The 27026-nt window shown below is 48.0% G+C and overlaps 1 protein-coding gene across 1 annotated transcript in view; it reads left to right on the plus strand.

Annotated features, from left to right (window-relative positions):
* The window catches only part of zdhhc9 (zDHHC palmitoyltransferase 9), a 172977-nt gene that overhangs the window by 98129 nt on the left and 47822 nt on the right, over positions 1–27026 (plus strand). The window contains exon 2 of the mRNA XM_072505377.1: positions 2456–2616. Within this exon, the coding sequence (XP_072361478.1) occupies positions 2456–2616 (161 nt within the window). The remainder of the gene's footprint in view (positions 1–2455; positions 2617–27026) is intronic.

Consider the following 27026-nt stretch of genomic DNA (forward strand, 5'->3'; position numbering starts at 1 on the left):
CTTATGGGAACCACAGGACCTAAATAAGAGAACAAGCAAAACAAGAATGTTAAATGTTAAAATGTAAAGAACACAGTGGCAGGCTCACTTGCAGATTGTTCTGCACCAGCGTAAAATTCAGTTGAGAGTTAACTGTTGAAATCTTTGATTTTATAGAAGGTTTTTCTGGTGGATTCTGGATATTCCCCAATTCCTTTCCTGTTTAAAGTAGCTCCCAACCCTGTTGGATTGCCCAGCTATCTGTGGGAAAGAGGCATTAATATTGCTTGCAGCTCATCCGACTTTGCACTTTAAATCTGCTGCTGCTGAAGGGTGGGTGTGAAGTTGTGTGACTACACGGTCAGCGGACCAAGGAGCAATGGCAGGACTTCTCCGGTCATTGCATTTCATTTTTTACTGCTGGCAGCGCACCCCCGCCAGCGTGTTTTGTGGTGGTGTGGGGTGGTTTCAATGGAAAATTCCATTGACAAGCGCCAGGGCAATAGAAACCCGGCGCTTGTGAGTGGCGCTGCTGAGAAGTACACGACTGGAGAATCCCGCCCAATGTATCAGCAGCACCAACTCCTATATCTGTGCAAAGTAGTGTGATCATTTTGAGTTTCCGCCACAAGACATAACCTGAGGTAAATTTAATAACACTTGTAGATGTCACGCGGTCAGAGCTCTGCCTGACCAAACCTCTGGGAATGCCTCTGACTAGGATTTGCAACCTCCTCCCAAGGTCAACACGCAGTCGTAGCACCATTGTTCTGGGAGTGGGACCCGGACCCTTGGCCTGCTGTTATTTATAGGAAGGAGAAAGCTAAAGCCTGTTAATTTAGTTTCCGTGCCAGTATGACACACACCAGATGCAAGAAATAAAGTTGGTAATTTCTGGAAAGCGTGCTTTGATAAATGGTTACTCTGGCTAGCCATACTGTCAAATGCAAATGTCTTGACATAAAACAGCTGCATCTCAATTGCCCTTTTAATAAAAGCCAAAAGTTACAAAACCAGATCTCCATCTTGCAGAAAGTTGGAGGAATGTGACAGCATCGTCATTTTCTTGGCTCCTGAAAGAATCGCTGTGACTAAGGCAACAAGGAGGTAGACATAAACTTCCAACTCCTATTAATGCTCTGTGATATCCATCCAATGTCCTGCTAACAAATAGACTTGCAAAGCTCTGTTTAGACTGATGACTGAGTGCCTGGCTTTAAGGTGGGGCCAAGTCCCTTCATAATGTGCCTGTTGAGCATTGCATCTCTGTCTACTCTGTGTTGTGGTTACACTCTGAAATGCAAAGATTAGCATCGCCACTTCATCAGACTTGAATTGGAGATGCACATATCTTTTATACCTTTTCCTTGGACCATGAATTAGCAAGTTATTTTGCATATGAGATTATATATAGTCCAGTGTTGAATGATTTGAGGGCTAATGAAGCTGCAGTTGCAAATGGACGTAAAGGATCAATTAAGCGGCTGTACGTGGGTAGAAGGAATGCACAGGGAGGTGAGATTTATGGAAACATAAAGATTTGTCATGAAAGTTAAATGGAATCATTTGAATGGAATTTTCTCTAACCAACTTTTTGTTTTGGGCTTTTTTTTATGGCCTCCCTGTCAGATGTTTTTTTCAGCAAGGAGCATGTAAAACAAGACATGTGGCTAGTCAGCCATCTTCCTGCCCTCCCCTGACCTGATCCCCATAACCAGGAAGGTGGGCGGGTGCTGAAATCGGCAGCTTGTATACCATTTTGGAAAAAATCTTTAAATGGGCAATTGTGTTTGTTCACAAACCATAATGGGTTGGCATGGGCAGATGAGAAAGTGAGGACTCTACTGTTTCACCATCTTGAGGTGAAAAATGTTAAGGCAATAGGGTGCATAGTGTGCCCTGTGCATTGAGAGCTCCCCTCTGCCCAGGATGATGTTGCCCATCAACCTTTGTGTGTCAAGTGCTGCCTATTGAAGTGGCTTATTGTCTTCGCACCTCTAGTGTCAAATGGCCATTTAATTCCATTTCGGTAACACAGGAGATTAGGTTTCTGAGTGTGATCCATTATTTTCTGCCCATGTATGTGGGATCTGATTGAAAATCATATTGCAGTTTTTTTGACTGTTTAAAAAAAAAAACATTTGAATAATGCTGAACCCCATGTGAAGCTGATGCATTTACTGTATTTTAAAACCAGAGATTGATCCTTTAATAATCCACCTTGCTTTATTACAAGAATGTCTTTATGTATATGCACATACCTATTACTCTGTGGTTTAGCACTAATTTTATCCTGCCACCAGTTTTTAATGTATGTTTGTATTGCAAGACTCTTGCTTCTGTTAATGATTGTGTTACACTAAGTTGGTGGGTCTGGGGCTTGAGGTGGTGGCAGAGGAGTTTTTACTTGCAATACTGGTGTAAACTCCTAAATATTTGATTATCTCTGACTCTTTCCCTCATTTGCCCTCCACAGGTGTCCGTATTTGGCTATTCATCTTTCCCCTGTAATTCCAGTGTTCGCAATTGTCCTTTTTGTCTTTGTGATGGCAATGTTACTGCGCACCAGTTTCAGCGATCCTGGTGTTCTCCCACGTGCTGAACCAGATGAGGCTGCATTTGTGGAGATGGAAATAGGTAGGAAACAAAAACATTCCTGACTTTCATTCAATAACTGCTCCACTTTCATTCCACTGCGAAAGCGAAAAAATAATTTTGAAAGTTTGGAATTATCCTCCAGTATGCAGTTTGCCAGTTTGGATAAATGTAATAAATTTCTTTTGTAACCTGGGTTCAGAAGTTAAACACTTTTGCATGGAAACTTTGTATTGACTTTAAAAATTATGGACAGTTTCAGCCCCGTCTATAGTAGGTGTGAGTCCACAGTTCATTTTAAGCTACGTTTTATTGACATACTCTGAGATAAGTCTAGTAAAAAGTACTGTAAAAATCGATATCATCTTTGTATTTGTGTGATTTTGTACATATAGCTCTGTATTTAACTAGAAGCAACTTAAGTTAGTGAAGACTGAAGCTGGATCAGAGAGATCCAATATACAGACACTTTCTAAATACTGAAGTGTTGGGTACTCTGCTACACAGACGAACCAACACGGTTGCGAATGGTACAACTCAGTTTTATTTCAAACATCTATTTACAGTTGTATACTGTTTACTGAGGTTCGATCATAACCCTTGAATCTGTGGACCTACTCCTAATTCTATCTTGTAGTGGCACTCAGCACATGGTGGATGTCTGAGTGGCTTGCTATGAGCTCTGTGCTCTGAGCTATCTCGTCCTCGAGTGCCCAGGAAGTGTTGTGTTCCCTGTTTTGTACTGTGTATGCTGTTGCCTGTGATTGGCTGTTGTGTTGTGTGTGTGTTGATTGGTCCGTTCATTTGTCCATCCGTATGTATGTATGTGCTATGATATTTACCTGTATATCATGACATCCCCCCCTTTTTTTTACAAGAACATGTGCCTATGTGGTCATAAATAGAGATGTGTACTGAGTGTAGCTAAATGTGTGTGTGTGCAATATCTACAGCATATACATGGGGCTAAACTATATACAAGGGGCGATGTCGGGTGCAACATAACGAGGTTGTACCATAAACAAAGAACGGGGAAATGTAGAACGACAGAACGGATTCCTGTAACGATAAGAACAGAAACATATTAACACGGTGGTGGTATGAGTTCAATGTACAAACAGTCTCATAAGTCCAGTCTAGTAGGTGGGCGACACATTCGGGTTGACCATTAGGGTGGCACACCATCATCACCCGGATTGACAGTATTAACTTGCATCGGCTGGTGGGTCCTGGCTGGAGACATTCGGTTCCCATCAATGACTGCAACACGGAAGGCGTCCCGGTTGTCTGTGTCACTGGTCTGGATATCGTCTGGGCATGACTCGTAGTAAGGAGGCTGAATGGTCCGCACGTCCCTGCGAGGTCGTTGGAATTGTGGAACATTGGCAGGTTAAGCTGCTCGACAGCAGGCAGCGTAGTGGCCCACCTTGCCACAGCGGAGGCATTGTCGGGTTCTTGCGGGACTTTGCCGCTTTAAATGTGTGGCTCCACAGTTGCCGCACGTCGTGACGTCATGGCGTTCGTTGCGCCACCGCGCATGCGCAGTTCGGTCTTGTGTCGAGCGTGCCTGCGCATCACGCTCCTCAGTGTTGCCGTCGTTTTTGGCGCGCACAAGCGCGGGAGGCCTCGAAAAGCGCGCGAAATGGCCGCCCTCATCCGGGCCGCGGGGAGGAACCCGATCACCTGGACCCGTTCGGCCTTGTAGGACGCCTGCCTCGCAGATCCGGCTGCGTAGGACCCCTGCCGCGCCGATTCGGCCGCCTGAAATTGGGTATAGCGGCTAGTTGCGCTTTCGTGCAGGACACAGGCTTCGATTGCGGAGGCTAAGGTGAGGCCTTTTATTTTTAAGAGCTGCTGGTGTAGGGTGCCCGAGGTGACGATCCCCAAAAACGATCTGGTCCCCAATCATGGAATCGGAGGTGGTGTCATATCCGCAGGACTGTGCGAGGATACGGAGATGCGTAAGGAAAGATTGAAAGGGCTCATCCTTACCTTGCAGGCACTGCTGGAAGAGATACCTCTCAATTCTCGTTGACCTCGACGTTGAAGTGTTGATCGAGCTTGAGAAGGACCATCTTGTATTTGGTCTTGTCTTCACCTTCCGCGAACACCAGAGAGTTGTAGACATGGATGGCGTGTTGACCTGCCGTGGTGAGGAGGTTGGCGATCTTTCTGGTGTCCGAGGCGCTTTCCTTTTCGTTGGCTTCCAGAAAGAGCTGGAAGAGCTGTTTGAACAGCTTCCAATTAACGCCGAGTTTTCCAGCGACTTGCTGCGGTGTGTTGACGGTGTCCATGGCGCAGGATGGCAGATTCCGGAGGATTTGTAAGTAGGTTCCACAGTTACTCCTGGTACTATGAAGTATTGGGGACGCTGCTACACAGACGAACCAACACGGTTGCGAATGGCACAACTCAGTTTTATTTCAAACATTTATTTACAGTTGTATACTGTTTCCTGAGGTTCGATCATAACCCTTGAATCTGTGGACCTACTCCTAATTCTATCTTGTAGTGGCACTCAGCACATGGTGGATGTCTGAGTGGCTTGCTATGAGCTCTGTGCTCTGAGCTATCTCGTCCTCGAGTGCCCAGGAAGTGTTGTGTTCCCTGTTTTGTACTGTGTATGCTCTTGCCTGTGATTGGCTGTTGTGTTGTGTGTGTGTTGATTGGTCCGTTGATCTGTCCATCAGTATGTATGTGCTATGATGTTTACCTGTATATCATTACAAATACTAGCTGTACAATTTATTAATTTAATTCAAGTATACATGAAGATATTTTTGGGAATTAGATCTGTTTAAAATAATTGTTATTTGTATTGTGGATATTAGAAATAAGGTATCAGTTTAAGCTTAATTTGTATTTCTGTACATGAGTGCTCAGGAAGGGTTACTAAGTTTTAGTTTCATTTTAAACTTTGCCTGCATTGCCATTAAGGGTTTACGACATAGAAACAATTATAGTGGTTAAACATTTTTTTTACTTCTTAAGGGTGGCATGGTGGCAGTGCTGCCTCACAGCTCCAGGGACCCGGGTTCTATTCCAGCCTTGGGTGACTATGTGAAGTTTGCACTTCCTGTGACTGCGTGGGTTTCTTCCGGGTGCTCCGGTTTCCTCCCACAGTCCAAAGAAGTGTAGGTTAGGTGGATTGGTCATGCTAAATTGCCGCTTCATGTCCAAAAACATTAGGTGGGGTTATTGGGTTACGGGGGTAGGGTGGAGGCATGGGCTTAAGGAGGGTGCTCTTTCAAGTGCCGGTTGTAGACTCGATGGGCTGAAGGGGCCTCCTGCACTGAAAATTCTATGATTCGATGTAACTAGAGGTCCACACAGATGCTAGAAGCATTTGTGTTCAGTAGGAACCAGGTAGCTAAGAACAAAGCAACTCTCTCAGAAACCGGCAGGGCAATAGAGTAAGGGGCAGAAAGCAAGTCTCAGAAGCTAAAGAACAAAGTTCCAGAAACCAGTGAATGAAAAGAGGGGTCTCAGGAAGACTGAAAAGGGTACTGTTTACTGAAGTTAAGGAAAGTGACCGAGAGAAGCTCCTGTTTAAAAATAGAACTGCAAGGTACCGACCTGGTGAAGTCGGCTAGTGAGCAGGCCGACATCTGCAATAATGACGACAGCCTGTGAAGCAATGGTGTTCAGTTGGCGTGGCTAACTACCTGGAGGATTGTGTGGAAGCTTGAATGCACATGGTGTTCCAGGACAAAGAATTATTAAAAGGAGAGTTGAAATTTTGGATGTGTGCTTGGTGAAGACATCGTAGAGAAAGTGTTGTTTGGGAAGCGTGCTCTTTGAGAGTGGAGTTTGGAGACCCTACCGTGGAAGCCAGAGTTTTAATGAGATCAGTTGGCTCACAGTGTGACCAGCATTGGGGGATTTCTTGAGAAATCCACAAAAGTTGCCTTGGGCGGCATTTGTCACTTGGAGTGTGGTATGTCTGACCACATTTTGCCTATTGGCTTGCATGATCTATATTTCATAACAACATTAGAATAGAAAATGTATTTTGTAACTTGTGTAATCTGTATATACCTGTTAAGTAAACCTGGGGTGAAGGAGTGGTGTATAATAGTTCACCTTGTTTAAATTTTAATAAACAAATGCAATATTTATTAATCAGCATTCCTGTGACTCTCGTCATCCACGTCTTTATAAACAAAATAAAGTTACAACTTACTGAGGAGATCATAACAATGTTGTCTTGTTTTAATTTTGTGTGGTATGCTGAAGGTTGGACATGAAGTGATGACTGCATGATGTCTGCAAACATTTTTAATGCAGGCACATCTACTATATGTGATATTTTTAATTGTTTAGCATTGACCTCTACTCCAGCTGTAATACTTTCTTGAACTTGACTCAGGCAATTTAAGTTAAACATTAAAGATGTTAAGATAAATTAAGAAGCATGAAACTAACTTCACCAGTGGCGTAGTTAGTGAATTATGCACTGTAGTAACCGAGCAATGTAAATAAAATGAGCTTGGAGGGTTCAAAGTTTAGGTCCATGTTGATGTCGGGTAAGTTGACCTCAGCTGAAGAAGAGTCATACGGACTCAAAGCATTAATTTTGTTTCCCTCTCCACAGATGCTGCCAGGCCTGACTTTTTTCAGCGTTTTCTGTTTTATTTCAGCTGAAGTGATAACTGGGTTGCTACAATTTAGCCTTCTCTGCCCAGGTAAAAGAGATAGTTTAACCAGAGTTTTCACTTTTGAGCAAAGCTCAGTTATCCGACTGGAAAGTGTCCGCTTCTGGTGCGGCCAAGATCAAACCCTCCTGTACCTCGGGTTTCAATGACTAAAATGCAAATGACAAATTGTAACTTGTAGCTTTACAAGTAACCAAGTGAGTGATGTGCAACATTTGTCTACTTGGAAGTTCCGGGTTCAGTTCACATTCTGGTTTACATCATCATTAGAATATCCTGATGATACTTGTGATTAGGCAAATCTGGAAAAAAAAGGAGGAAGGGAAGTTGAATTTGCACAGAACCTTAGTTAGACCACACTTTGAATAATCGTAAATTTGGTCTCCATGTTGCACACAGCCACTGGCGAAGGTAAAATTAAGATTTGCCGGAATGATGCCAGGCTTGAGAGGTTACAACCATCAGGGAAGGACAGCGTTCTCTTTTCTAGACCAAAATGTTAGAGAGACTTGGGAGGTCATAATCTTAATTTATTTATTCACAGGATGAGAGTGGCACTGGCCTGCATTTATTGCCCATCAATAATTTGCTTTGAGAAGGTGGTGGCCACAGCAGTGTCTTACTACGACATTTCAGAGGGCAATTAAGAACGCACCAGCTTTGCTTTAATCCTGAAGTCACTCACAGACTGGGCAAAGAGTTTGTGGAACATTGGCACTCGGTTTGCGAGGATGACACTGACGTTCCTGTCACTTGCCATTTCAAATCACCATCTTTTCTGCCCTTGGACTTGTACAGTGTTCCAGTGAAGCCCAATGCAAACTTAAGGAACAGCCCCTCTTTCAGTTGGGCATTTTGTAGCCTTCTGGACTTGACATTGAGATCGACAACTTCAGACCACAAACTATGTCATCCATTTCGATGTAATATTCCCCCCATACGTTTTTAGAGAGCGTTGACCCTTGTTCTGCTATTGACACATTCTGCTACCTGACCTTTATGTCACTATTAGTTCCTGCCTTAGTCTTTAACATGATCATTCCCACTGCCTTTGTCTTGTATTCATGACATTTTTGTCAAATCTCTACTTTTAAGCCCAAGAGCTTTATCTAATTCCTTCTTGGAATTACGCAATGTTTTGGCCTCAACTATTTTCTCAGGGAGTGAATTCCACAGATTCATCACTCGCTGGGTGAAGAAAGTTCTCCACACCTCTGTCCTAAAAGGTTTACCCTATTTATCCTCAAACTATGACCCCTAGTTCTGGACTCCCCCACCCTCAAGAACATTCTGAATCTGTCCTGTCTAACCCTGTTAGAATTATGTAAGTTTCTATGAGATCCCCTCTCACTCTTCTAAACTCCAATGAATATAGTCCTAACCGAGTCAGTCTCGCCTCATAAGACAGTGTCGCCATGCCAGGAATCTGCCTGGTAAACCTTTGCTGAACTCCCTCCATAGCAAGAACATTCTTCCTTGGATAAGGATATCAAAACTGCATATAATACTCCAGGTGCGGCCTCACCAATGCCCTCCACAATTGCAGTAAAATATACCTACTCCTATACTCAAATCGTCTTGCCATGAAGGCCAGCATACCATTTGTCTTCCTTACTGCCTGCTGTACCTGCGTGCTTACTTTCAGTGTCTGAAGCATGAGGACACCAAGGTCTTGCTGACTATCTACCTCTCTTCATTTACACCCATTAACATAATCTACCTTCCTATTTTTGGTACTGAAGCGGATAACCTCCTATTTATCCACAGTATACTGCCTCTGCCATACATATGCCCACTCAGCCTATCCAAATCCTGCTGGAGCATCTCTGCATCCTCCTCTCAGCTCACCCTCCCACCCAACTTTGAATCATCTGAAAATTTGGAGATCATACATATAGTCCCCTCGTCCAAATCAATAATACATAATGTGAACAGTTGGGGTCCTGGCACAGATCCCTGTGGTATCTGACTAGTCACTGCCTGCCAATCAGAAAAAGATCCTTTTATTCCAACCTTTTGCTTCCTGTCTGCTAACCAGCTTTCTAACCATTTCTAGACACCATCTTTGTGTTTTAACTTTACTTGGTAATCTGCTATGTGAGATCTTGTTGAAAGTCTAAATAAACCACATCCACCAGTTCTCCCTGGCCAACTCTACTGGTTACATCTTCAAAGAATTCTAGTGGATTTGTCAAGCATGATTTCGCTTTCGTAAAGCAATACTGATTTTGTCTGATTATACCATTGCTCTCCAAATGCTGTGCTGTGAAACCCTTGATAATGGACTCTAGCAACTTCCCAACTACCGATGTTAGGCTCAATGGTCTATAGTTTCCTATTTTCTCTCTACCTCCCTTTTTGAATAGCGGGGTTATATTAGCTACTGTCCAATCTGTAGGAACCATTCCAGAGTCAAAAGAACTTTGGAAAATGACCACCAATGGATCTACTATTTCTAGGGCCACATCCTTAAGTACTCTAGAGTGAAGATTATCGGGCCCTGGACATTTATCCGCCTTCAATCCCATTAATTTCCCCAAACAACTTAATACTCAGTTTCTCAGCTCCTCACTAAAACTTGTGTTTCTCAGAACTTCTGGTTCATTATTCATTTCTTCCTTTGTGTAGACAGAAACAAAGTACGAATTTTGTTCCTCAGCCGTTTGTTTGTACCCGTTATGAATTCCCCCATTTCTGACTGTAAGGGGCCTACATTAGTTTTTATCAATCTTTTTCTCTTTGCATACCTGTGGAAACGTTTAGTCAGTTTTTATGGTCCCCACTAGCTTACTTTCATGTTGGGCAGCATGGTGGCGGAGTGGTTAGCACTGCTGCCTCACAGTGCCGAGGACCCGGGTTGGATCGTGGCCCCAGGTCACTGTCCATGTGGAGTTTGCGCATTCTCCCCATGTCTGCATGGGTCTCATCCCAACAACCCAAAAAGATTTGCAAGGTAGGTGAATTGGTCATGCTAAATTGCCCCTTAATTGGAAAAATAATTGGGTATTCTAAATTTATTTTAAAAAAGCTTACTTTCATATTGTATATTTTCCCCTTCATAATCAATCTCTTGGTTCACCTTGGCTGAATTTTAAACTGTTTACAATTCTCATGTCTATTGCTTTTTCTTGCTAATTTGTATGCATCTGATTTGAATCTAATACTATCTCTAATTTCCCTTGTAAGCGATGGTTTGGCCCAGGGAACTCTGTGTTTGTTTCTCTTGCCCACCTTGTCTGGGCCTGAACTATCTCTTTCTAAAGGTAGACCATTGTTCAGATACCTTTTTGTTTGCCAGCCTTTGATTCCAGTTGATATGGGCCAGATCCATTCTCGTCTCATTGGGGGAAGTTGGTTTTTCCCCAATTAATTCTTTTTACTCTGAATTGTTCCCCAAGATCTGAACCTTGTGATGCAATGATCACTGCCCCCTAAATGATCCCATTCTGACCCCTGATCTATTTGGCCCATCTCATTTCCAAGAACCAAAACCAGCAGTGCCTCCTTTCGCATTTTTACTGGAAACACAAATGCTGCAGAAAACTTTCTTGAACACACTTTAGGGACTGTTGTCCCTCTGCGCTTTATACACTACTACTATCCTAATCTATATTCTAATAATTCAAGTCCTTCATTATAGTCATAATTCTTGCACACCTCTATAATTTCATTGCAAATTTGATCCTCTAAATCATTCCATTAGTTGGTGACCTATAGATACACTGAGGAATGTATTGTGCCTTCTTTTTTGCTGCTTGGCTCGAGCCATATAGAGTCTGTCCTTGACTCCTCTCTGACACACTCTCTCTCTCTCTCCAGCACTGCAAAGTTATTCTTAATCCATATGGCCATCCCGCCCCCTTTCTTTCCTTCTCCTATCTTCCCTAAACACCTGGGGCGGGATTCTCCGACCCCTCGCCGGGTCGGAGAATCGCCGGGGGGCGGCGTGAATCCCGCCCTGCCGCTCTGACGTGGCTGTCGAATTCTCCGGTGCCGGTTTTCAGACAGGGGCAGGGATCACGCCGCGCCGGTCGGGGGGCGTCGAGAGCTCGTGCAGACACGGTGGGCCAAATGGTGGTCCCCTACACCATAACAATTGTGATTTCCATATGGGAATTTACCACACTCTGCGCATTTGCATCCATGCTCAGTAACTTTAATTTAGACTTTATTACTTTTTCCTGTACTCTGAACCCATCTAATAACTAACTTCCTCTTAGTTGACTCCTATCTAAAATGCAAGACTTAACCTGGAGATGAGCCAAAGGAGGCCTCAAATGGGACCTTGGGACAAGCACAAGATGACTGAAGGGAGGGGTGCCCAAGGCAGGAACGATGCTGGCTGCAGTGGAATAGACAGTCTTGTGTTATTGCATGTAATCTCAACTCTTTTTACAATTAAACCTTTCTTTGCGATTATACAGTAAACTAGGATGCCTATATTAGGAACTGCTGCACCCACACCACCCAAGGGTTTTGGCAGTGGCTTTGCGGTTATATTTGTAACAAGAGTCTTTTGATATCCCAGAATGGTAACAATGCTCAATGCAATAATGCTCAGGTTTTAGCTTGAAGGACATGGCCTGTTCCAGTAAGAAATGTAAATGACATTATGTACAGTTCTGGGTTTTGTAAAAGTTGTGTTCCTGGTTATTTATTGCAGCCTAGCTTTTGTTCTGTGGCTGGGATACACTTGCTCAATGGATATGTTTGAGTTGCAATGCTCTTTAACCAAAGCAGCAATAATTGTACTGTAATCAATTGTGAGCTGCTGTGGTGCTGTGGTGGCGGGGGGGGATTGAATTGAATTGGTATAATTTTTAAAAAGCAGGTGAATATGAAGAATGGAATATCTTGCCAATTGGATTAATTGATTCAGACTTGCGTCGTGTTGTAACGGAAGGAACCAATTCCAGTGGGAGCAGACTGCAAGTTCTTTCTTAGCCCTGCCTCATTCTCTGATATTCTACTTGAGGTGTACGCTTTGATTTCCATTGGTAATGCCCTTACCTGTAGGAATTGAATTGAAGAAATTAATTTTACATGTCCTTCCTCTACTCTGCATTTACTCCCAAATTAAGATTGGTGTACAATTTCCTACTTTCCTCGTTTCAGGACTTTCTTCATATTGAATGTTTGCCACACTCAGCCTTTCCTTCCCCATGGGTTTTTAAAACCTAAGGTTATAACGATTTGACTAATTGCTCCTTTCTGATTTATCTAATTTTCTCTAACTCTTTTTCACCTTTGGTAATGTATACTATAGATATAGACTTTGGTCTTGCATGTTGCAATCACTTTGAATTGATTTAAAATCTCTGAACCACTGACCACTATTTTACATACTTGTAGAAATGGTTTTGCTCACTCTTTGGCATCTCCCTCTACGTTCCCCTTCAAACAAACATTATTTGGAGTCCAAACAGAGACACAGGCCATCTGTTGTCAACTCTTGGAATCATCACACATGTTTAGGAAAGCGATGAGAGTCTTTTTTTCCTTCCTTCCTCTCTTTTCCTCAAAAGGCGATGCAAGCCGAATCTTTAAATATTTTTAACGCAGAGGTGGATAGGTTCTTTATAAGGCTGGGAGGGTGAAAGGATATTGAGGTAGATTGAAATGTGGAGTTGAGGTTACAATCAAATGAGCCATGAGCCGATTGAATGGCTGAGCAGGTTTGAGAGGCCGAGTGTCCTACTCTTCCTAGTTTGTATGTACATATCTGGACGTCCTTAGCTTTGAGGCAGTATTTTTAATATGCATGTTTTAATGTTGTTATGTACGGCTTTTAACGAGGAGAGTTTCAGCTCAAAACGTCTTCCAACCCGAGTTGGTTTAACATTAGTGGAATTTGCCTCTTTTGATATACGAAGCTCATTCATTACAGAGGACAAGGTTTCCCAAGCTTTACGAACTGCAGAGGTCCCAATGACCTCCCAAGTGCATCAGCGAACTGCAAGCATTCTCATGATGTCGACGCCCCCTTTTTCTTTCTGCTGCAAAATAGGTGCCAACACAGAAATGAAATGTAAACCAGTCTTTTCCAGCTACATCTAATACAAAGAACGAAGAAAAGCACAGCACAGGAATAGGCCCTTCGGCCCTCCAAGCCTGCGCCGACTATGCTGCCCGTCTAAAATAAAATCTTCTACACTTCTGGGGTCCGTATCCCTCTATTCCCATCCTATTCATGTATTTGTCAAGATGCCCCTTAAACATCATTATCGTCCCTGCTTTAACTACCTCCTCCGGTAGCGAGTTCCAGGCACCCACTACCTGCTGTGTAAAAAAACTTGCCTCTGACATCATCTCTAAACCTTGCCCCTCGCACCTTAAACCTATGCCCACTAGTAACTGACCCCTCCACCCTGGGAAAAAGTCTGACCATCCACTCTGTCTATGCCCCTCATAATTTTGTAGACCTCTATCAGGTCGCCCCTCAACCTCCATTGTTCCAGTGAGAACAAACCGAGTTTATTCAACCTCTTCTCATAGCTTATGCCCTCCATACCAGGCAACATTCTGGTAAATCTCTTCTGCACCCCCTCTAAAGCCTTCACATCCTTCTGGTAGTGTGGCGACGAGAATTGAGCTCTATACTCCAAGTGTGGCCTGACTTAGGTTCTATACAGCTGCAACATGACTTGCCAATTTTTATACTCAATGCCCCGGCCAATGAAGGCAAGCATGCCGTATGCCTTCTTGACTACCTTCTCCACCCTGTGTTGCCCCATTCAGTGACCTGTGGACCTGTACACCTAGATCTCTCTCACTGTCAATACTCTTGAGGGTTCTACCATTCATTGTACATTCCTTACCTGTGTTAGACCTTCTAAAATGCATTACCTCACATTTGTCCGGATTAAACTCCATCTGCCATCTCTCCGCCCAAGTCTCCAAAATCCTGCTGTATCCTCTGACAGTCCTCATTGCTATCCGCCAATCCACCAACCTTTGTGTCGTCTGCAAACTTACGAATCAGACCAGTTACATTTTCCTCCAAATCATTTATATATACTACGAACAGCAATGGTCCCAGCACTGACCCCTGCGGAACACCACTAGTCAGCCCTCCAATCAGAAAAGCACCCTTCCATTGCTACTCTCTGCCTTCTATGGCCTAGCCAGTTCTGTATCCACCTTGCCAGCTCACCCCTGATCCCGTGTGACTTCACCTTTTGTACTAGTCTACCATGAGGGACCTTGTCAAAGGCCTTACTGAAGTCCATATAGACAACATCCACTGCCCTACCTGCGTCAACCATCTTTGTGACCTCGTAAAACTCTTGTCAAGTTAGTGAGACACGACCTCCCCTTCACAGAACCGTGCTGCCTCTCGCTATTACATCCATTTGCTTCCAAATGGGAGTAGATCTTGTCTCGAAGAATTCTCTCCAGTAATTTCCCTACCACTAACATAAGGCTCACCGGCCTGTAGATCCCTGGATTATCCTTGCTACCCTTCTTAAACAAAGGAACAACATTGGCCACTCTCCAGTCCTCTAGGACATCACCTGAAGACAGTGAGGATCCAAACATTTATGTTAAGGCCTCAGCAATTTCCTCTCTTGCCTCCTTCAGTATTCTGAGATAGTTCCCATCAGGTCCTGGGGACTTATCCACCTTAATTGGATATACACGTATTGAGAATTCTATACACGTATTGAGAATTAGGAAGAGGCACAGAGTCACAAATACTTAACCCCCGGACCAGGCCGCTGGACGTACTAGCCACTTCAGGATTGGATAATCTTGATTTTTTTTAATAAGACAACATTTAATATCTTGCCTTTTGTCATTTATAATAGAAAGAATAATGTTGCAAGCTGATACTCATAACGGACACATGCACCTCTCTCCCACTCTTTCATGCGCACATATCTCCTCTCAAACTGGAACGCAGCTCCCCACTCTTTTTTTTTTAACCTTTCCAATTAAGGGCCAATTTAGTGTGGCAAATCCACCTAACCTGCACATCTTTGAGTGGTGGTGAGATCCACACAAGCACTGGGAGAATGTGCAAACTCCAGACAGTCAGTGACCTGGGGCCGGGATCGAACCCGGGTCCTCGGCACCGTGGGACAGCCGTGTTAACCACTGCACCACCGTGCTACCCCCCCCCCCCCTTCTCTCGCGTGCAAGGCTCCCCCTCTCTCTCCCTGCGCACACTGCTCCCCCTTCTCTGGCGCACACTGCTCCACCCTCTCTCGTGCACACTGCGCCCCCCCTTCTCTCGTGCACACTGCGCCACTCCTCAGTCGTGCACACTGCCCCCCTTTCTAATGCACACTGCCCCCCCTTTCTCGTGCACATTTGCCCCCCTCTCTCATGCACACTGCCCCCCTCTCTCGTGCACACTGCCCCCCTCTCTCGTGCACACTGCCCCCCTCTCTCGTGCACACTGCCCCCCTCTCTCGTGCACACTGCCCCCCTCTCTCGTGCACACTGCCCCCCTCTCTCGTGCACACTGCCCCCCTCTCTCGTGCACACTGCCCCCCTCTCTCGTGCACACTGCCCCCCTCTCTCGTGCACACTGCCCCCCTCTCTCGTGCACACTGCCCCCCTCTCTCGTGCACACTGCCCCCCTCTCTCGTGCACACTGCCCCCCTCTCTCGTGCACACTGCCCCCCTCTCTCGTGCACACTGCCCCCCTCTCTCGTGCACACTGCCCCCCTCTCTCGTGCACACTGCCCCCCTCTCTCGTGCACACTGCCCCCCTCTCTCGTGCACACTGCCCCCTCTCTCGTGCACACTGCCCCCCTCTCTCGTGCACACTGCCCCCCTCTCTCGTGCACACTGCCCCCCTCTCTCGTGCACACTGCCCCCCTCTCTCGTGCACACTGCCCCCCTCTCTCGTGCACACTGCCCCCCTCTCTCGTGCACACTGCCCCCTCTCTCGTGCACACTGCCCCCCTCTCTCGTGCACACTGCCCCCCTCTCTCGTGCACACTGCCCCCCTCTCTCGTGCACACTGCCCCCTCTCTCGTGCACACTGCCCCCTCTCTCGTGCACACTGCCCCCCTCTCTCGTGCACACTGCCCCCCTCTCTCGTGCACACTGCCCCCCTCTCTCGTGCACACTGCCCCCCCTCTCTCGTGCACACTGCCCCCCTCTCTCGTGCACACTGCCCCCCCTCTCTCGTGCACACTGCCCCCCCTCTCTCGTGCACACTGCCCCCCCTCTCTCGTGCACACTGCCCCCCCTCTCTCGTGCACACTGCCCCTCCTCTCTCGTGCACACTGCCCCCCCTCTCTCGTGCACACTGCCCCCCTCTCTCGTGCACACTGCCCCCCTCTCTCGTGCACACTGCCCCCCTCTCTCGTGCACACTGCCCCCCTCTCTCGTGCACACTGCCCCCCTCTCTCGTGCACACTGCCCCCCTCTCTCGTGCACACTGCCCCCCTCTCTCGTGCACACTGCCCCCTCTCTCGTGCACACTGCCCCCCTCTCTCGTGCACACTGCCCCCCTCTCTCGTGCACACTGCCCCCCTCTCTCGTGCACACTGCCCCCCTCTCTCGTGCACACTGCCCCCCTCTCTCGTGCACACTGCCCCCCTCTCTCGTGCACACTGCCCCCCTCTCTCGTGCACACTGCCCCCCTCTCTCGTGCACACTGCCCCCCTCTCTCGTGCACACTGCCCCCTCTCTCGTGCACACTGCCCCCCTCTCTCGTGCACACTGCCCCCCTCTCTCGTGCACACTGCCCCCCTCTCTCGTGCACACTGCCCCCCTCTCTCGTGCACACTGCCCCCCTCTCTCGTGCACACTGCCCCCTCCTCTCATGCACACGGCGTCACCCTCTCCCGTGCACACGGCGCCCCCCTCTCTTGCGTGCACACGGCGCCCCTCTCTCTCGCGCCATTGGCTTCCCCCTCTCTCGCGCACATGGCTTACCCCTCTCTCTCTCGTGCACACGGTTCTCCCCCATCTCTCACTCGCGGATACGGCTCCCCACCCTCTCTCACTCTCGTGCACACTGCGCCCCCCCTTCTCTCGTGCACACTGCGCCACTCCTCAGTCGTGCACACTGCCCCCCTTTCTAATGCACACTGCCCCCCCTTTCTCGTGTACATTTGCCCCCCCTCTCTCGTGCACACTGCCCCCCTCTCTCGTGCACACTGCCCCCCTCTCTCGTGCACACTGCCCCCCTCTCTCGTGCACACTGCCCCCCTCTCTCGTGCACACTGCCCCCCTCTCTCGTGCACACTGCCCCCCTCTCTCGTGCACACTGCCCCCTCTCTCGTGCACACTGCCCCCCTCTCCCGTGCACACTGCCCCCTCTCTCGTGCACACTGCCCCCCTCTCCCGTGCACACTGCCCCCCTCTCTCGTGCACACTGCCCCCCTCTCTCGTGCACACTGCCCCCCTCTCTCGTGCACACTGCCCCCCTCTCTCGTGCACACTGCCCCCCTCTCTCGTGCACACTGCCCCCCTCTCTCGTGCACACTGCCCCCCTCTCTCGTGCACACTGCCCCCCTCTCTCGTGCACACTGCCCCCCTCTCTCGTGCACACTGCCCCCCTCTCTCGTGCACACTGCCCCCCTCTCTCGTGCACACTGCCCCCCTCTCTCGTGCACACTGCCCCCCTCTCTCGTGCACACTGCCCCCTCTCTCGTGCACACTGCCCCCTCTCTCGTGCACACTGCCCCCCTCTCTCGTGCACACTGCCCCCTCTCTCGTGCACACTGCCCCCCTCTCTCGCGCACATGGCTTACCCCTCTCTCTCTCGTGCACACTGCTCTCCCCCATCTCTCACTCGCGGATACGGCTCCCCACCCTCTCTCACTCTCATGCACACGGCTCCCCCTCTCTCTCTCTCAAATGTACATACCACCCCCTCTCTCTCGCACACACTGGGGGTGGGGGGAGAGGGGGCGCAACATCCTGACCCCCAGCCCCCTCGATCTCCCTCGCTTTGCGTGCCCTTTCCCTCCCGCGCACCCTCACCCCTCATAATCTATTATTGTCACAAGTAGGCTTACATTAACACTGCAATGAAGTTACTGTGAAAAGCCCCTAGTCGCCACATTCTGGTGCACAGAGGGAGAATTCAGAATGTCCAAATCACCAAACAAGCACGTCTTTCAGACTTGTGGGTGGAAACTGGAGCACCCGGAGGAAACCCACGCAGACACAGAGAACATTCAAACTCCACACAGAGCCAAGCCGGGAATTGAACCTGGGACTCTGGAACTGTGAAGGAGCAGTCCTAATCTCTGCTACCGCGCTCCTTCGCCCCACACGTTCCCTCTCCCCACGCGCTCCCTCGGCCGTGCTCCTTGCTTGTTACTCTGCTTTCTCTGGCTTCTCCCCCAGATTCGCTCCAAAACCTGGTGTTCCTCCCCCTCCACCCCCAGCATGCGCTGGACAATGCTCTGCTCCAGAGTCGACTCTGGGGGCTTCAGAAGCCAGCCTCTGATTGGACACGCAGCCAGGCAGCATTTTGCAAATGTGCCTGTGCTCCAGCTTGGGAACCCTTGACATAGAATACACAGCAACAACAGACCATGCTGCCCAACCAGTGTATAGTAAGAAGTCTGACAACACCAGGTTAAAGTCCAACAGTTTTGTTTCAAACACTAGCTTTCAGAGCACTGCTCCTTCCTCAGGTGAATGAAGAGGTATGTTCCAGAAACATATATATAGACAAAGTCAAAGATGTAAGACTATGCTTAGAATGCGAGCATTTGCAGGTAATTAAGTCTTTACAGATCCAGAGATAGGGTAACCCCAGGTTAAAGAGTTGTGAATTGTCTCAAGCCAGGACAGTTGGTAGGATTTCGCAAGCCCAGGCCAGATGGTGGGGGATGAATGCAATTCAAACAACCGCGCAACCTCAAACAAACCATTGTTTGCAGCAAACTACCCAGCCTTCAGAACAATGACCACGACACCACACAACCCTGCCATGACAATCTCTGCAAGACGTGCAAGATAATCGACATGGATACCACCATTACACGTGAGAACACCACCCACCAGGTACGTGGTACAGACTCGTGCGACTCGGCCAACGTTGCCTACCTCATACGCTGCAGGAAAGAATGTCCCGAAGCGTGGTACATTGGCGAGACCATGCAGACGCTGCGACAACGAACGAATGAACGGACATCGCGCGACAATCACCAGGCAGGAATGTTCCCTTCCAGTCGGGGAACACTTCAGCAGTCAAGGGCATTCAGCCTCTGATCTCCGGGTAAGCGTTCTCCAAGGTGGTCTTCAGGACGCGCGACAACGCAGAATCGCTGAGCAGAAACTTATAGCCAAGTTCCGCACACATGAGTGCGGCCTCAACCGGGACCTGGGATTCATGTTGCATTACATTCATCCCCCACCATCTGGCCTGGGCTTGCAAAATCCTACCAACTGTCCTGGCTTGAGACAATTCACACCTCTTTAACAGAGCAGTGCTCTGTTTGAAAACTAGTGTTTGAAACAAACCTGTTGGACTTTAACCTGCTGTTGGAAGACTTCTTACTGTGCTCACCCCAGTCCAACGCCGGCATCTCCACGACCAGTGTATGCCAGTGTTTATGTCCTGCTCGAGCCTCTTCCTAGCTTTTTTCATCTAAATCTCCTCCTGTAACCATCTATTTCTATTTCTTTCATATGCTTGTGTACCTTCCCTTAAATGTAATTATACTATTCACTGGTGCATGTGATAGTGAGTTCCACATTCTCGACTCTCTGGTGAAGAGGTTTCTTCTGAATTCCCTGACTATTTTGTATTGATAACTTCCTTTCTTCACAAGGAAACATTCTCTCAATCCACTCGAATCAGAATTTTAAAGACCTCGATTAGATTACCCCTCAGCGTTCTGATTTCAGGAAGGCCATAGCAGCTTAGCACATTCTACACTAAACAGGTCAAAGTCTCATCTGATCTGTACTGAAGTTTAACTGCACTGATAATGAGGAGGGTTGTTCTAATCTATTCCTCAAATGTATTAAACTTCAAAGTCCAGTATGGTTCAAGATCCTGGGTCCGGGTATCCTGCAATAAGGTGGAAGAAATGTAACATTTTATATTTTTGTAAGAAAATGACTAATTTGGAGTGCTACCTTTTTGAATTTAATTTGAATGAGCTGCAATTATTAACTTGCCTGGTTATGGAGAAACTGAATTACTGACAAAATTGTTTCTGCTGATTAGAGGTGACCTTCTCTGTCAGTCATCAAAGTTGAACACCTGCCACCCTAGGCAAGTCAAGCAAGTGGCACAAGTGCTGACAACCGAGCTGTCCTAGTGCCATCCTAGAGGGTGGTAAAATCGGTAGTGTGCGCTTCATGATTTCTAGACTTTTTCCACAGTTGGCAATTCTGACCGTGAAGCTCAAAATCATTGGGTTTTTTTTTTATCCCTTCTGTTAATTTCTCTAGTTATGGTGAAATGTTTTTGCGACCTACTCCTGCTAAGTTTTCTTTTTAATTTCAGTAGATTTGCATGTCCACCGCCTGGGTGATAAGCTGAAGGAGCAGATTGGCCATCTGTCATTGAACCTGCCTGATTTTTATCCCAATAAATTACAACGCCAGCTTGGTCTGCCAGCTTATTTGCATGTGGTGAAGTGGCAAATGTACCCCAGTGTAAACCATTTTAGCAGTAACTTAAAGACATTAGGCAGGCTCCACACTATTTCTCATTCTCTCTTCTTGTGCATAATGTTCATATGTGGTAATGGTGGCAGAATAAATGGCTTTTTTTGGAAAATGTCCAAAAGTAGATTTTTGAAGCAAGTGAAACTGCCGAGGTTGGTCGGTCAGCAATCGAATAAACTCCATTTTCTGTGACCTTGTGTTGGTTGAGCGACCTGCTTCATTAAATTGCTGCTGATTGTGGACCACAGTTACTCTGTGACAGAATGTCAGCATGACGCAGAAATAATAGTTAATTGTGGATCGGCTTTTCTTGTAGCACAATTTATTTTTAATCACATGGATTGTTGACGGGGCTAAAATTGTACCTTGCATTCAAATTGCCATTTATTTAACATTTTGCCTGATCGGTGCAATAATTCATAGAAGTAAAATGAAAACCGACCATGTAAATATTTCCTAGTTAAAAGGACAGCATTGCCTATGTAATAAATTGTTAACATTCCTTTTAAGGAGTGTTGGACCCAGCACTGGACCGCTCCAGATCAAGGACTGGAAAGAGGCCGGCGGCGGCCAAGGTGCTTAGGGGGTTTATGGATCAGATGGGGGGAGTGGACCCATGGAGGTTTGCTAGGCCGCAGGCCAGGGAATTTTCTTTTTTATCCCACGTGCACAAAGCCTACTCCCGGATAGATTTTTTTTTGTTCTGGGCAGGGCGCTCATCCCGAGGGTGGAGGGGACGGAGTATTCGGCCATAGCCGTTTCGGATCACGACCCGCACTGGGTGGAACTGGAGCTGGGAGAGGAGAGGGATCAACGCCCGCTGTGGCGGCTGGATGTGGGACTGCTGGCAGATGAGGTGGTGTGTGGGAAGGTGACGGGGTGCATCGAAAGGTACTTGGAGGCCAACGACAACGGGGAGGTGCGAGTGGGGGTGGTATGGGAGGCGTTGAAGGTAGTGATCAGGGGAGAGCTAATCTCCATCAGGGCGCATAGGGAGAAGACGGAGGGCATGGAAAGGGAGAGGTTAGTGGGGGAGATTTTAAGAGTGGACAGGAGATACGCAGAGGCCCCTGAGGAGAGATTACTTGGGGAAAGACGATGGCTCCAGGCGGAGTTTGATCTGTTGACCACAGGGAAGGCAGAGGCACAGTGGAGGAAGGCACAGGGGGCGACCTACGAGTATGGGGAAAAGGCTAGTCGGATGCTGGCACACCAGCTCCGTAAGAGGATGGCAGTGAGGGAAATAGGGGGAGTCAAGGATGGAAGGGGAGCCACGGTGCGGAGTGCGACGAAAATAAACTAGGTATTCAAGGCCTTCTATGAAGAGCTGTACAGATCCCAGCCCCCAGCGGGGGAAGAGGGGATGAGACGATTCCTCGACCAAATGAGATTCCCGAGGGTGGAGGAGCAGGGGGTGGCTGGTTTGGGGGCACAAATTGGGTTGGAGGAGCTGTGCAAGGGTTTGGGGAGCATGCAGGCGGGGAAGGCCCCAGGACCGGACGGGTTCCCGGTGGAGTTCTACAGGAAGTACGTAGACCTGTTGGCCCCGCTACTAGTGAGGACCTTTAATGAGGCAAGAGCGGAGGGGGCCCTGCCCCCGACAATGTCGGAAGCGACAATTTCTTTGATCCTAAAGCGGGACAAGGACCCACTGCAATGTGGATCATACAGGTCGATCTCGCTCCTCAATGTGGATGCTAAGTTGCTGGCAAAAGTGCTGGCCACGAGGATCGAGGACTGTGTCCCGGGGGTAATCCACGAGGACCAGACGGGATTTGTAAAGGGCAGGCAACTAAACACCAATGTGCGGCAGCTCTTAAACGTGATAATGATGCCATCGGAGGAGGGAGAGTCGGATATAGTGGCAGCTATGGACGCGGAGAAGGCCTTTGACCGAGTAGAGTGGGAGTACCTCTGGGAGGTGCTGTGTATGTTTGGGTTCGGGGGAGGGTTTATCAGTTGGGTTAAGCTCCTTTACAGAGCCCCGGTGGCGAGTGTAGTGACGAACTGGTGGAGGTCTGAGTACTTTCGGCTGTACCGAGGGACGAGGCAGGGGTGCCCCCTGTCCCCCCCCTGTTGTTTGCATTGGCGATCGAACCCTTGGCCATGTCATTGAGGGAGTCTAGGAAATGGAGGGGGGTGGTCCGAGGGGGAGAAGAGCATCGGGTGTCGCTTTATGCGGATGACCTGTTGCTGCATGTGGCGGATCCAATGGAGGGGATGGTGGAGGTCATGCAGACTCTAAGGGAGTTTTCGGGCTATAAGCTCAATGTAGGGAAGAGTGAGCTCTTTGTATTACAGGCAGGGGACCAAGAAAGGGGGATAGGAGATCTACCGCTGAGGAGGGCGGAGGGGAGCTTTCGGTACCTGGGGATCCACATAGCCAGGAGTTGGGCGGCCCTACATAAACTGAACCTGACAAGGTTGGTGGAGCAAATGGAGGAGGACTTCAAAAGATGGGACATGTTACCGCTCTCGCTAGCGGGTAGACTGCAGTCGGTCAAAATGGTCGTCCTTCCGAGGTTTCTGTTTGTGTTTCAGTGCCTTCCCATCGTGATCACCAAGGCCTTTTTTAAGAGAGTAGGTAGAAGTATTATGGGGTTTGTGTGGGCGAATAGTACCCCGAGGGTAAGGAGACGGTTCCTAGAACGCAGTAGGGACCGAGGAGGGTTGGCGCTGCCAAACCTGGGGAGCTACTACTGGGCAGCAAATGTGGCGATGATCCGCAAGTGGGTGATGGAGGGAGAGGGGGCGGCATGGAAGAGGATGAAGATGGCGTCCTGTAAAGGAACGAGCCTGGGGGCGTTGGTGACGGCACCACTGCCGCTTTCGCTGACAAGGTACACCACGAGCCCGGTGGTGGCGGCAACGCTAAGGATCTGGGGCCAGTGGAGACAGCACAGGGGTGCAATGGGAGCCTCGGTGTGGTCCCCGATCAGGGGTAACCACCGGTTTGTCCCGGGGAGGATGGACGGGGGGTTTCAGAGCTGGCATCGGGCGGGGATTAGAAGAATGGGGGACCTGTTCATTGACGGGACGTTTGCGAGCCTAGTGGCACTGGAGGAGAAGTTTGAGATGCCCCCGGGAAATGCTTTTAGATATATGCAGGTGAGGGCGTTTGTGAGGCGACAGGTGAGGGAATTCCCGTTGCTCCCGGCACAAGCAATTCAAGACAGGGTGATCTCGGGTGTATGGGTCGGGGAGGGCAAGGTGTCAGCAATATACCAGGAGATGAAAGAAGAGGGGGAAGCATTGGTAGAGGGGCTGAAGGGTAAATGGGAGGAGGAGCTGGGGGAGGAGATTGAGGAGGGGTTATGGGCTGATGCCCTAGGTAGGGTTAATTCCTCGTGTGCCAGGCTCAGCCTGATACAATTTAAGGTGGTCCACAGAGCGCACTTGACGGGGGCGAGGTTGAGTAGGTTCTTTGGGGTAGAAGACAGATGTGGAAGGTGCTCAGGGAGCCCGGCAAACCATGTCCATATGTTTTGGTTATGCCCGGCACTGGAGGGGTTCTGGAGAGAAGTGGCGGGAGCAATACTTCAGGTGGTGAAAGTCCGGGTCAAGCCAAGCTGGGGGCTAGCAATATTTGGAGTAGTGGACGAGCCGGGAGTGCAGGAGGCGATAGAAACCGGCATTCTGGCCTTTGCGTCCCTAGTAGCCCGGCGACGGATCTTGCTAATGTGGAAGGAGGCGAAGCCCCCCAGCGTGGAGGCCTGGATAAACGACATGGCTGGGTTCATAAAGCTGGAGAGGATTAAGTTTGCCTTGAGAGGGTCTGCGCAGGGGTTCTACAGGCGGTGGCAAACGTTCCTGGACTATCTCGTGGAGCGTTAGAGGAAGGTCGGTCAGCAGCAGCAGCAACCTAGGGGGGGGGGGACGTCCTGGGAGGGGGGGGGGGGGGGGGCGAATGGGGGCTTGCCTCGGAGGGTGGATGAGCATGAGATAACATGAAGGATTGGGGAAACTGGCACGTGCGGGAGAGAGCCAGTGTACAAAGCTATGTAACATATCATTTTACCATGTATATATCTTGCTCAGTGCGATTTCTTGTTATTTTGTTACGAGGGGGGGGGGGTGTTATTGTTTGTAAGGGTGAAAAATTGTGTTAAAAAACTTTAATAAATATATTTTTTAAAAACATTCCTTTTAAGGGGAATGTAGAAATGTTTGCAGTTTAAACAGTTGTTTTGCATGACTGACTTTTGACAGCAGCCCTGTGTAACAACATAAGAAGACCATAAGACTTAGGAGCAGAATTAGGCCACTCGGTCCATCGAGTCTGTTCCGCCATTCATTCATGGCTGATATTTTGTCATCCCCATACTTCCGCCTTCTCCCCATAACACCTGATCCCCTTATTAATCAAGAACCTATCTAACTCTGTCTTAAAGACACTCAATGATTTGGCCTCCACAGTCTTCTGCGGTAAAGAGTTCCACAGATTCACAATCCTCTGGCTGAAGAAATTCCTCCTCATCTCAGTTTTAAAGGATCGTCCCTTTAGTCTGAGATGATGTCCTCTGGTTCTAGTTTTTCCTACAAGTGGAAACTTCGTCTCCACATCCACTCTATCCAGGCCCTGCATTATCCTGTAAGTTTCAATAAGATCCCCCCTCATCCTTCTAAACTCCAATGAGTACAGACCCAGAGTCCTCAACCGTTCCTCATACGGCAAGCTCTTCATTCCAGGGATCATTCTTGTGAACCTCCTCTGGACCCTTTCCAAGACCAGCATATCCTTCCTTAGATACGGAGCCCACAACTGCTCACAATACTCCAAATGTTGTCTGACCAGAACCTTATACAGCCTCAGATGTACATCCCTGGTCTTGTATTCTAGCCCTCTCGACATGAATGCTAACATTGTATTTGCCTTCTTAATTGCCGACTGAACCTGCACATTAACCTTAAGAGAATCGTGAACAAGGACTCCCAAGTCCCTTTGTGCTTCTGATTTCCTAAGCATTTCCCATTTAGAAAATAGTCTGTGTCTAAATTCCTCTTTCCAAAGTGCATAACCTCACACTTTTCCACATTGTATTTCATTTGCCACTTCATTGCCCACTCTCCTTGCTTGTCCAAATCCTTCTGCAGCCCTCTTGCAAACTTAGCAACAGTGCCTTCAGTTCCTTCTTCCAGATCATTTATGTACATTGTGAAAAGTTGTGGTCCCAGCACAGACCACTGAGGCACACCACTAGTCACCGGCTGTCATCCTGAAAAAGACCCCTTTATCCCCACTTTCTGCCTTCTGACAGTCAGCCAATCCTCACCAATGCTTCCACAATTTGCTCAGCTATCTCTTTTAGGTCCCTGGGGTGTAGTCCATCCAGCCCAGGTGACTTATCCACCTTCAGACCTTTCAGTTTCCTCAGAACCTCCATTTCCCCAGCACCTTCTCCTTAGTAATGGTCACTGCATTCGCCTCTGCCCCTGGTTCTCCTGGAGCTCTGGCATCCTACTGGTATCTGCCACCATGAAGACTGATGCAAAGTAACTATTCAGTTCGTCTGTCATTTCTTTGTTTCCTATTATTACTTCTCCAGCCACATTTTCCAGTGGTCCAATGTCTATATTTGCCCCTCTCCTATCTTTTTATGTATTGAAAAAAAGTCTTCCTATCTTCCTTTATATTACTAGCTAGCTTGCACTCATACTTCATCTTCTCCTCCCTTATTGCTTTTTCAGTTGTCCTCTTCTCGCTTTTAAAGGCTTCCCAATCGTCTAGCTTCCCACTAATCCTCACCACTTTGTTTGCCTTTTCTTTAGCTTTTACGCTGTCCTTAACATCCCTCATCAGCCATGGATGCCTTGTCCTCCAGTTGGCAAGTTTTCTCCTCCTTGGGATGCATTTCTGTTGTGCCTCCCTAATAACCCAAAACTCCTGCCATTGCTGTTCCACTGTCTTCCCTGCTAGGCTCCTTTTCCAATCATCTCTGGCCAGCACCTTCCTCATGTCCTTGTAGTTACCCTTATTTAATTGTAATGGCATTACATCTGATTGCAGCTTCTCCCTCTCAAACTGCAGGGTAAATTCTATCATATTGTGGTCACTGCTCCCTAAAGGTTCCTTCACCTTAAGTTCCATAATCAAGTCTGCCTCATTACACGTCACCAAATCCAGAATTGCCTGTTCCCTAGTAGGCTCTGTCACAAGCTGCTCGAAAACCATCTTCAACATTCCACAAATTCCTTTTC

Source organism: Scyliorhinus torazame, chromosome 5 (assembly GCF_047496885.1).
Source record: "Scyliorhinus torazame isolate Kashiwa2021f chromosome 5, sScyTor2.1, whole genome shotgun sequence".
NCBI classification, from domain to species: domain Eukaryota; kingdom Metazoa; phylum Chordata; class Chondrichthyes; order Carcharhiniformes; family Scyliorhinidae; genus Scyliorhinus; species Scyliorhinus torazame.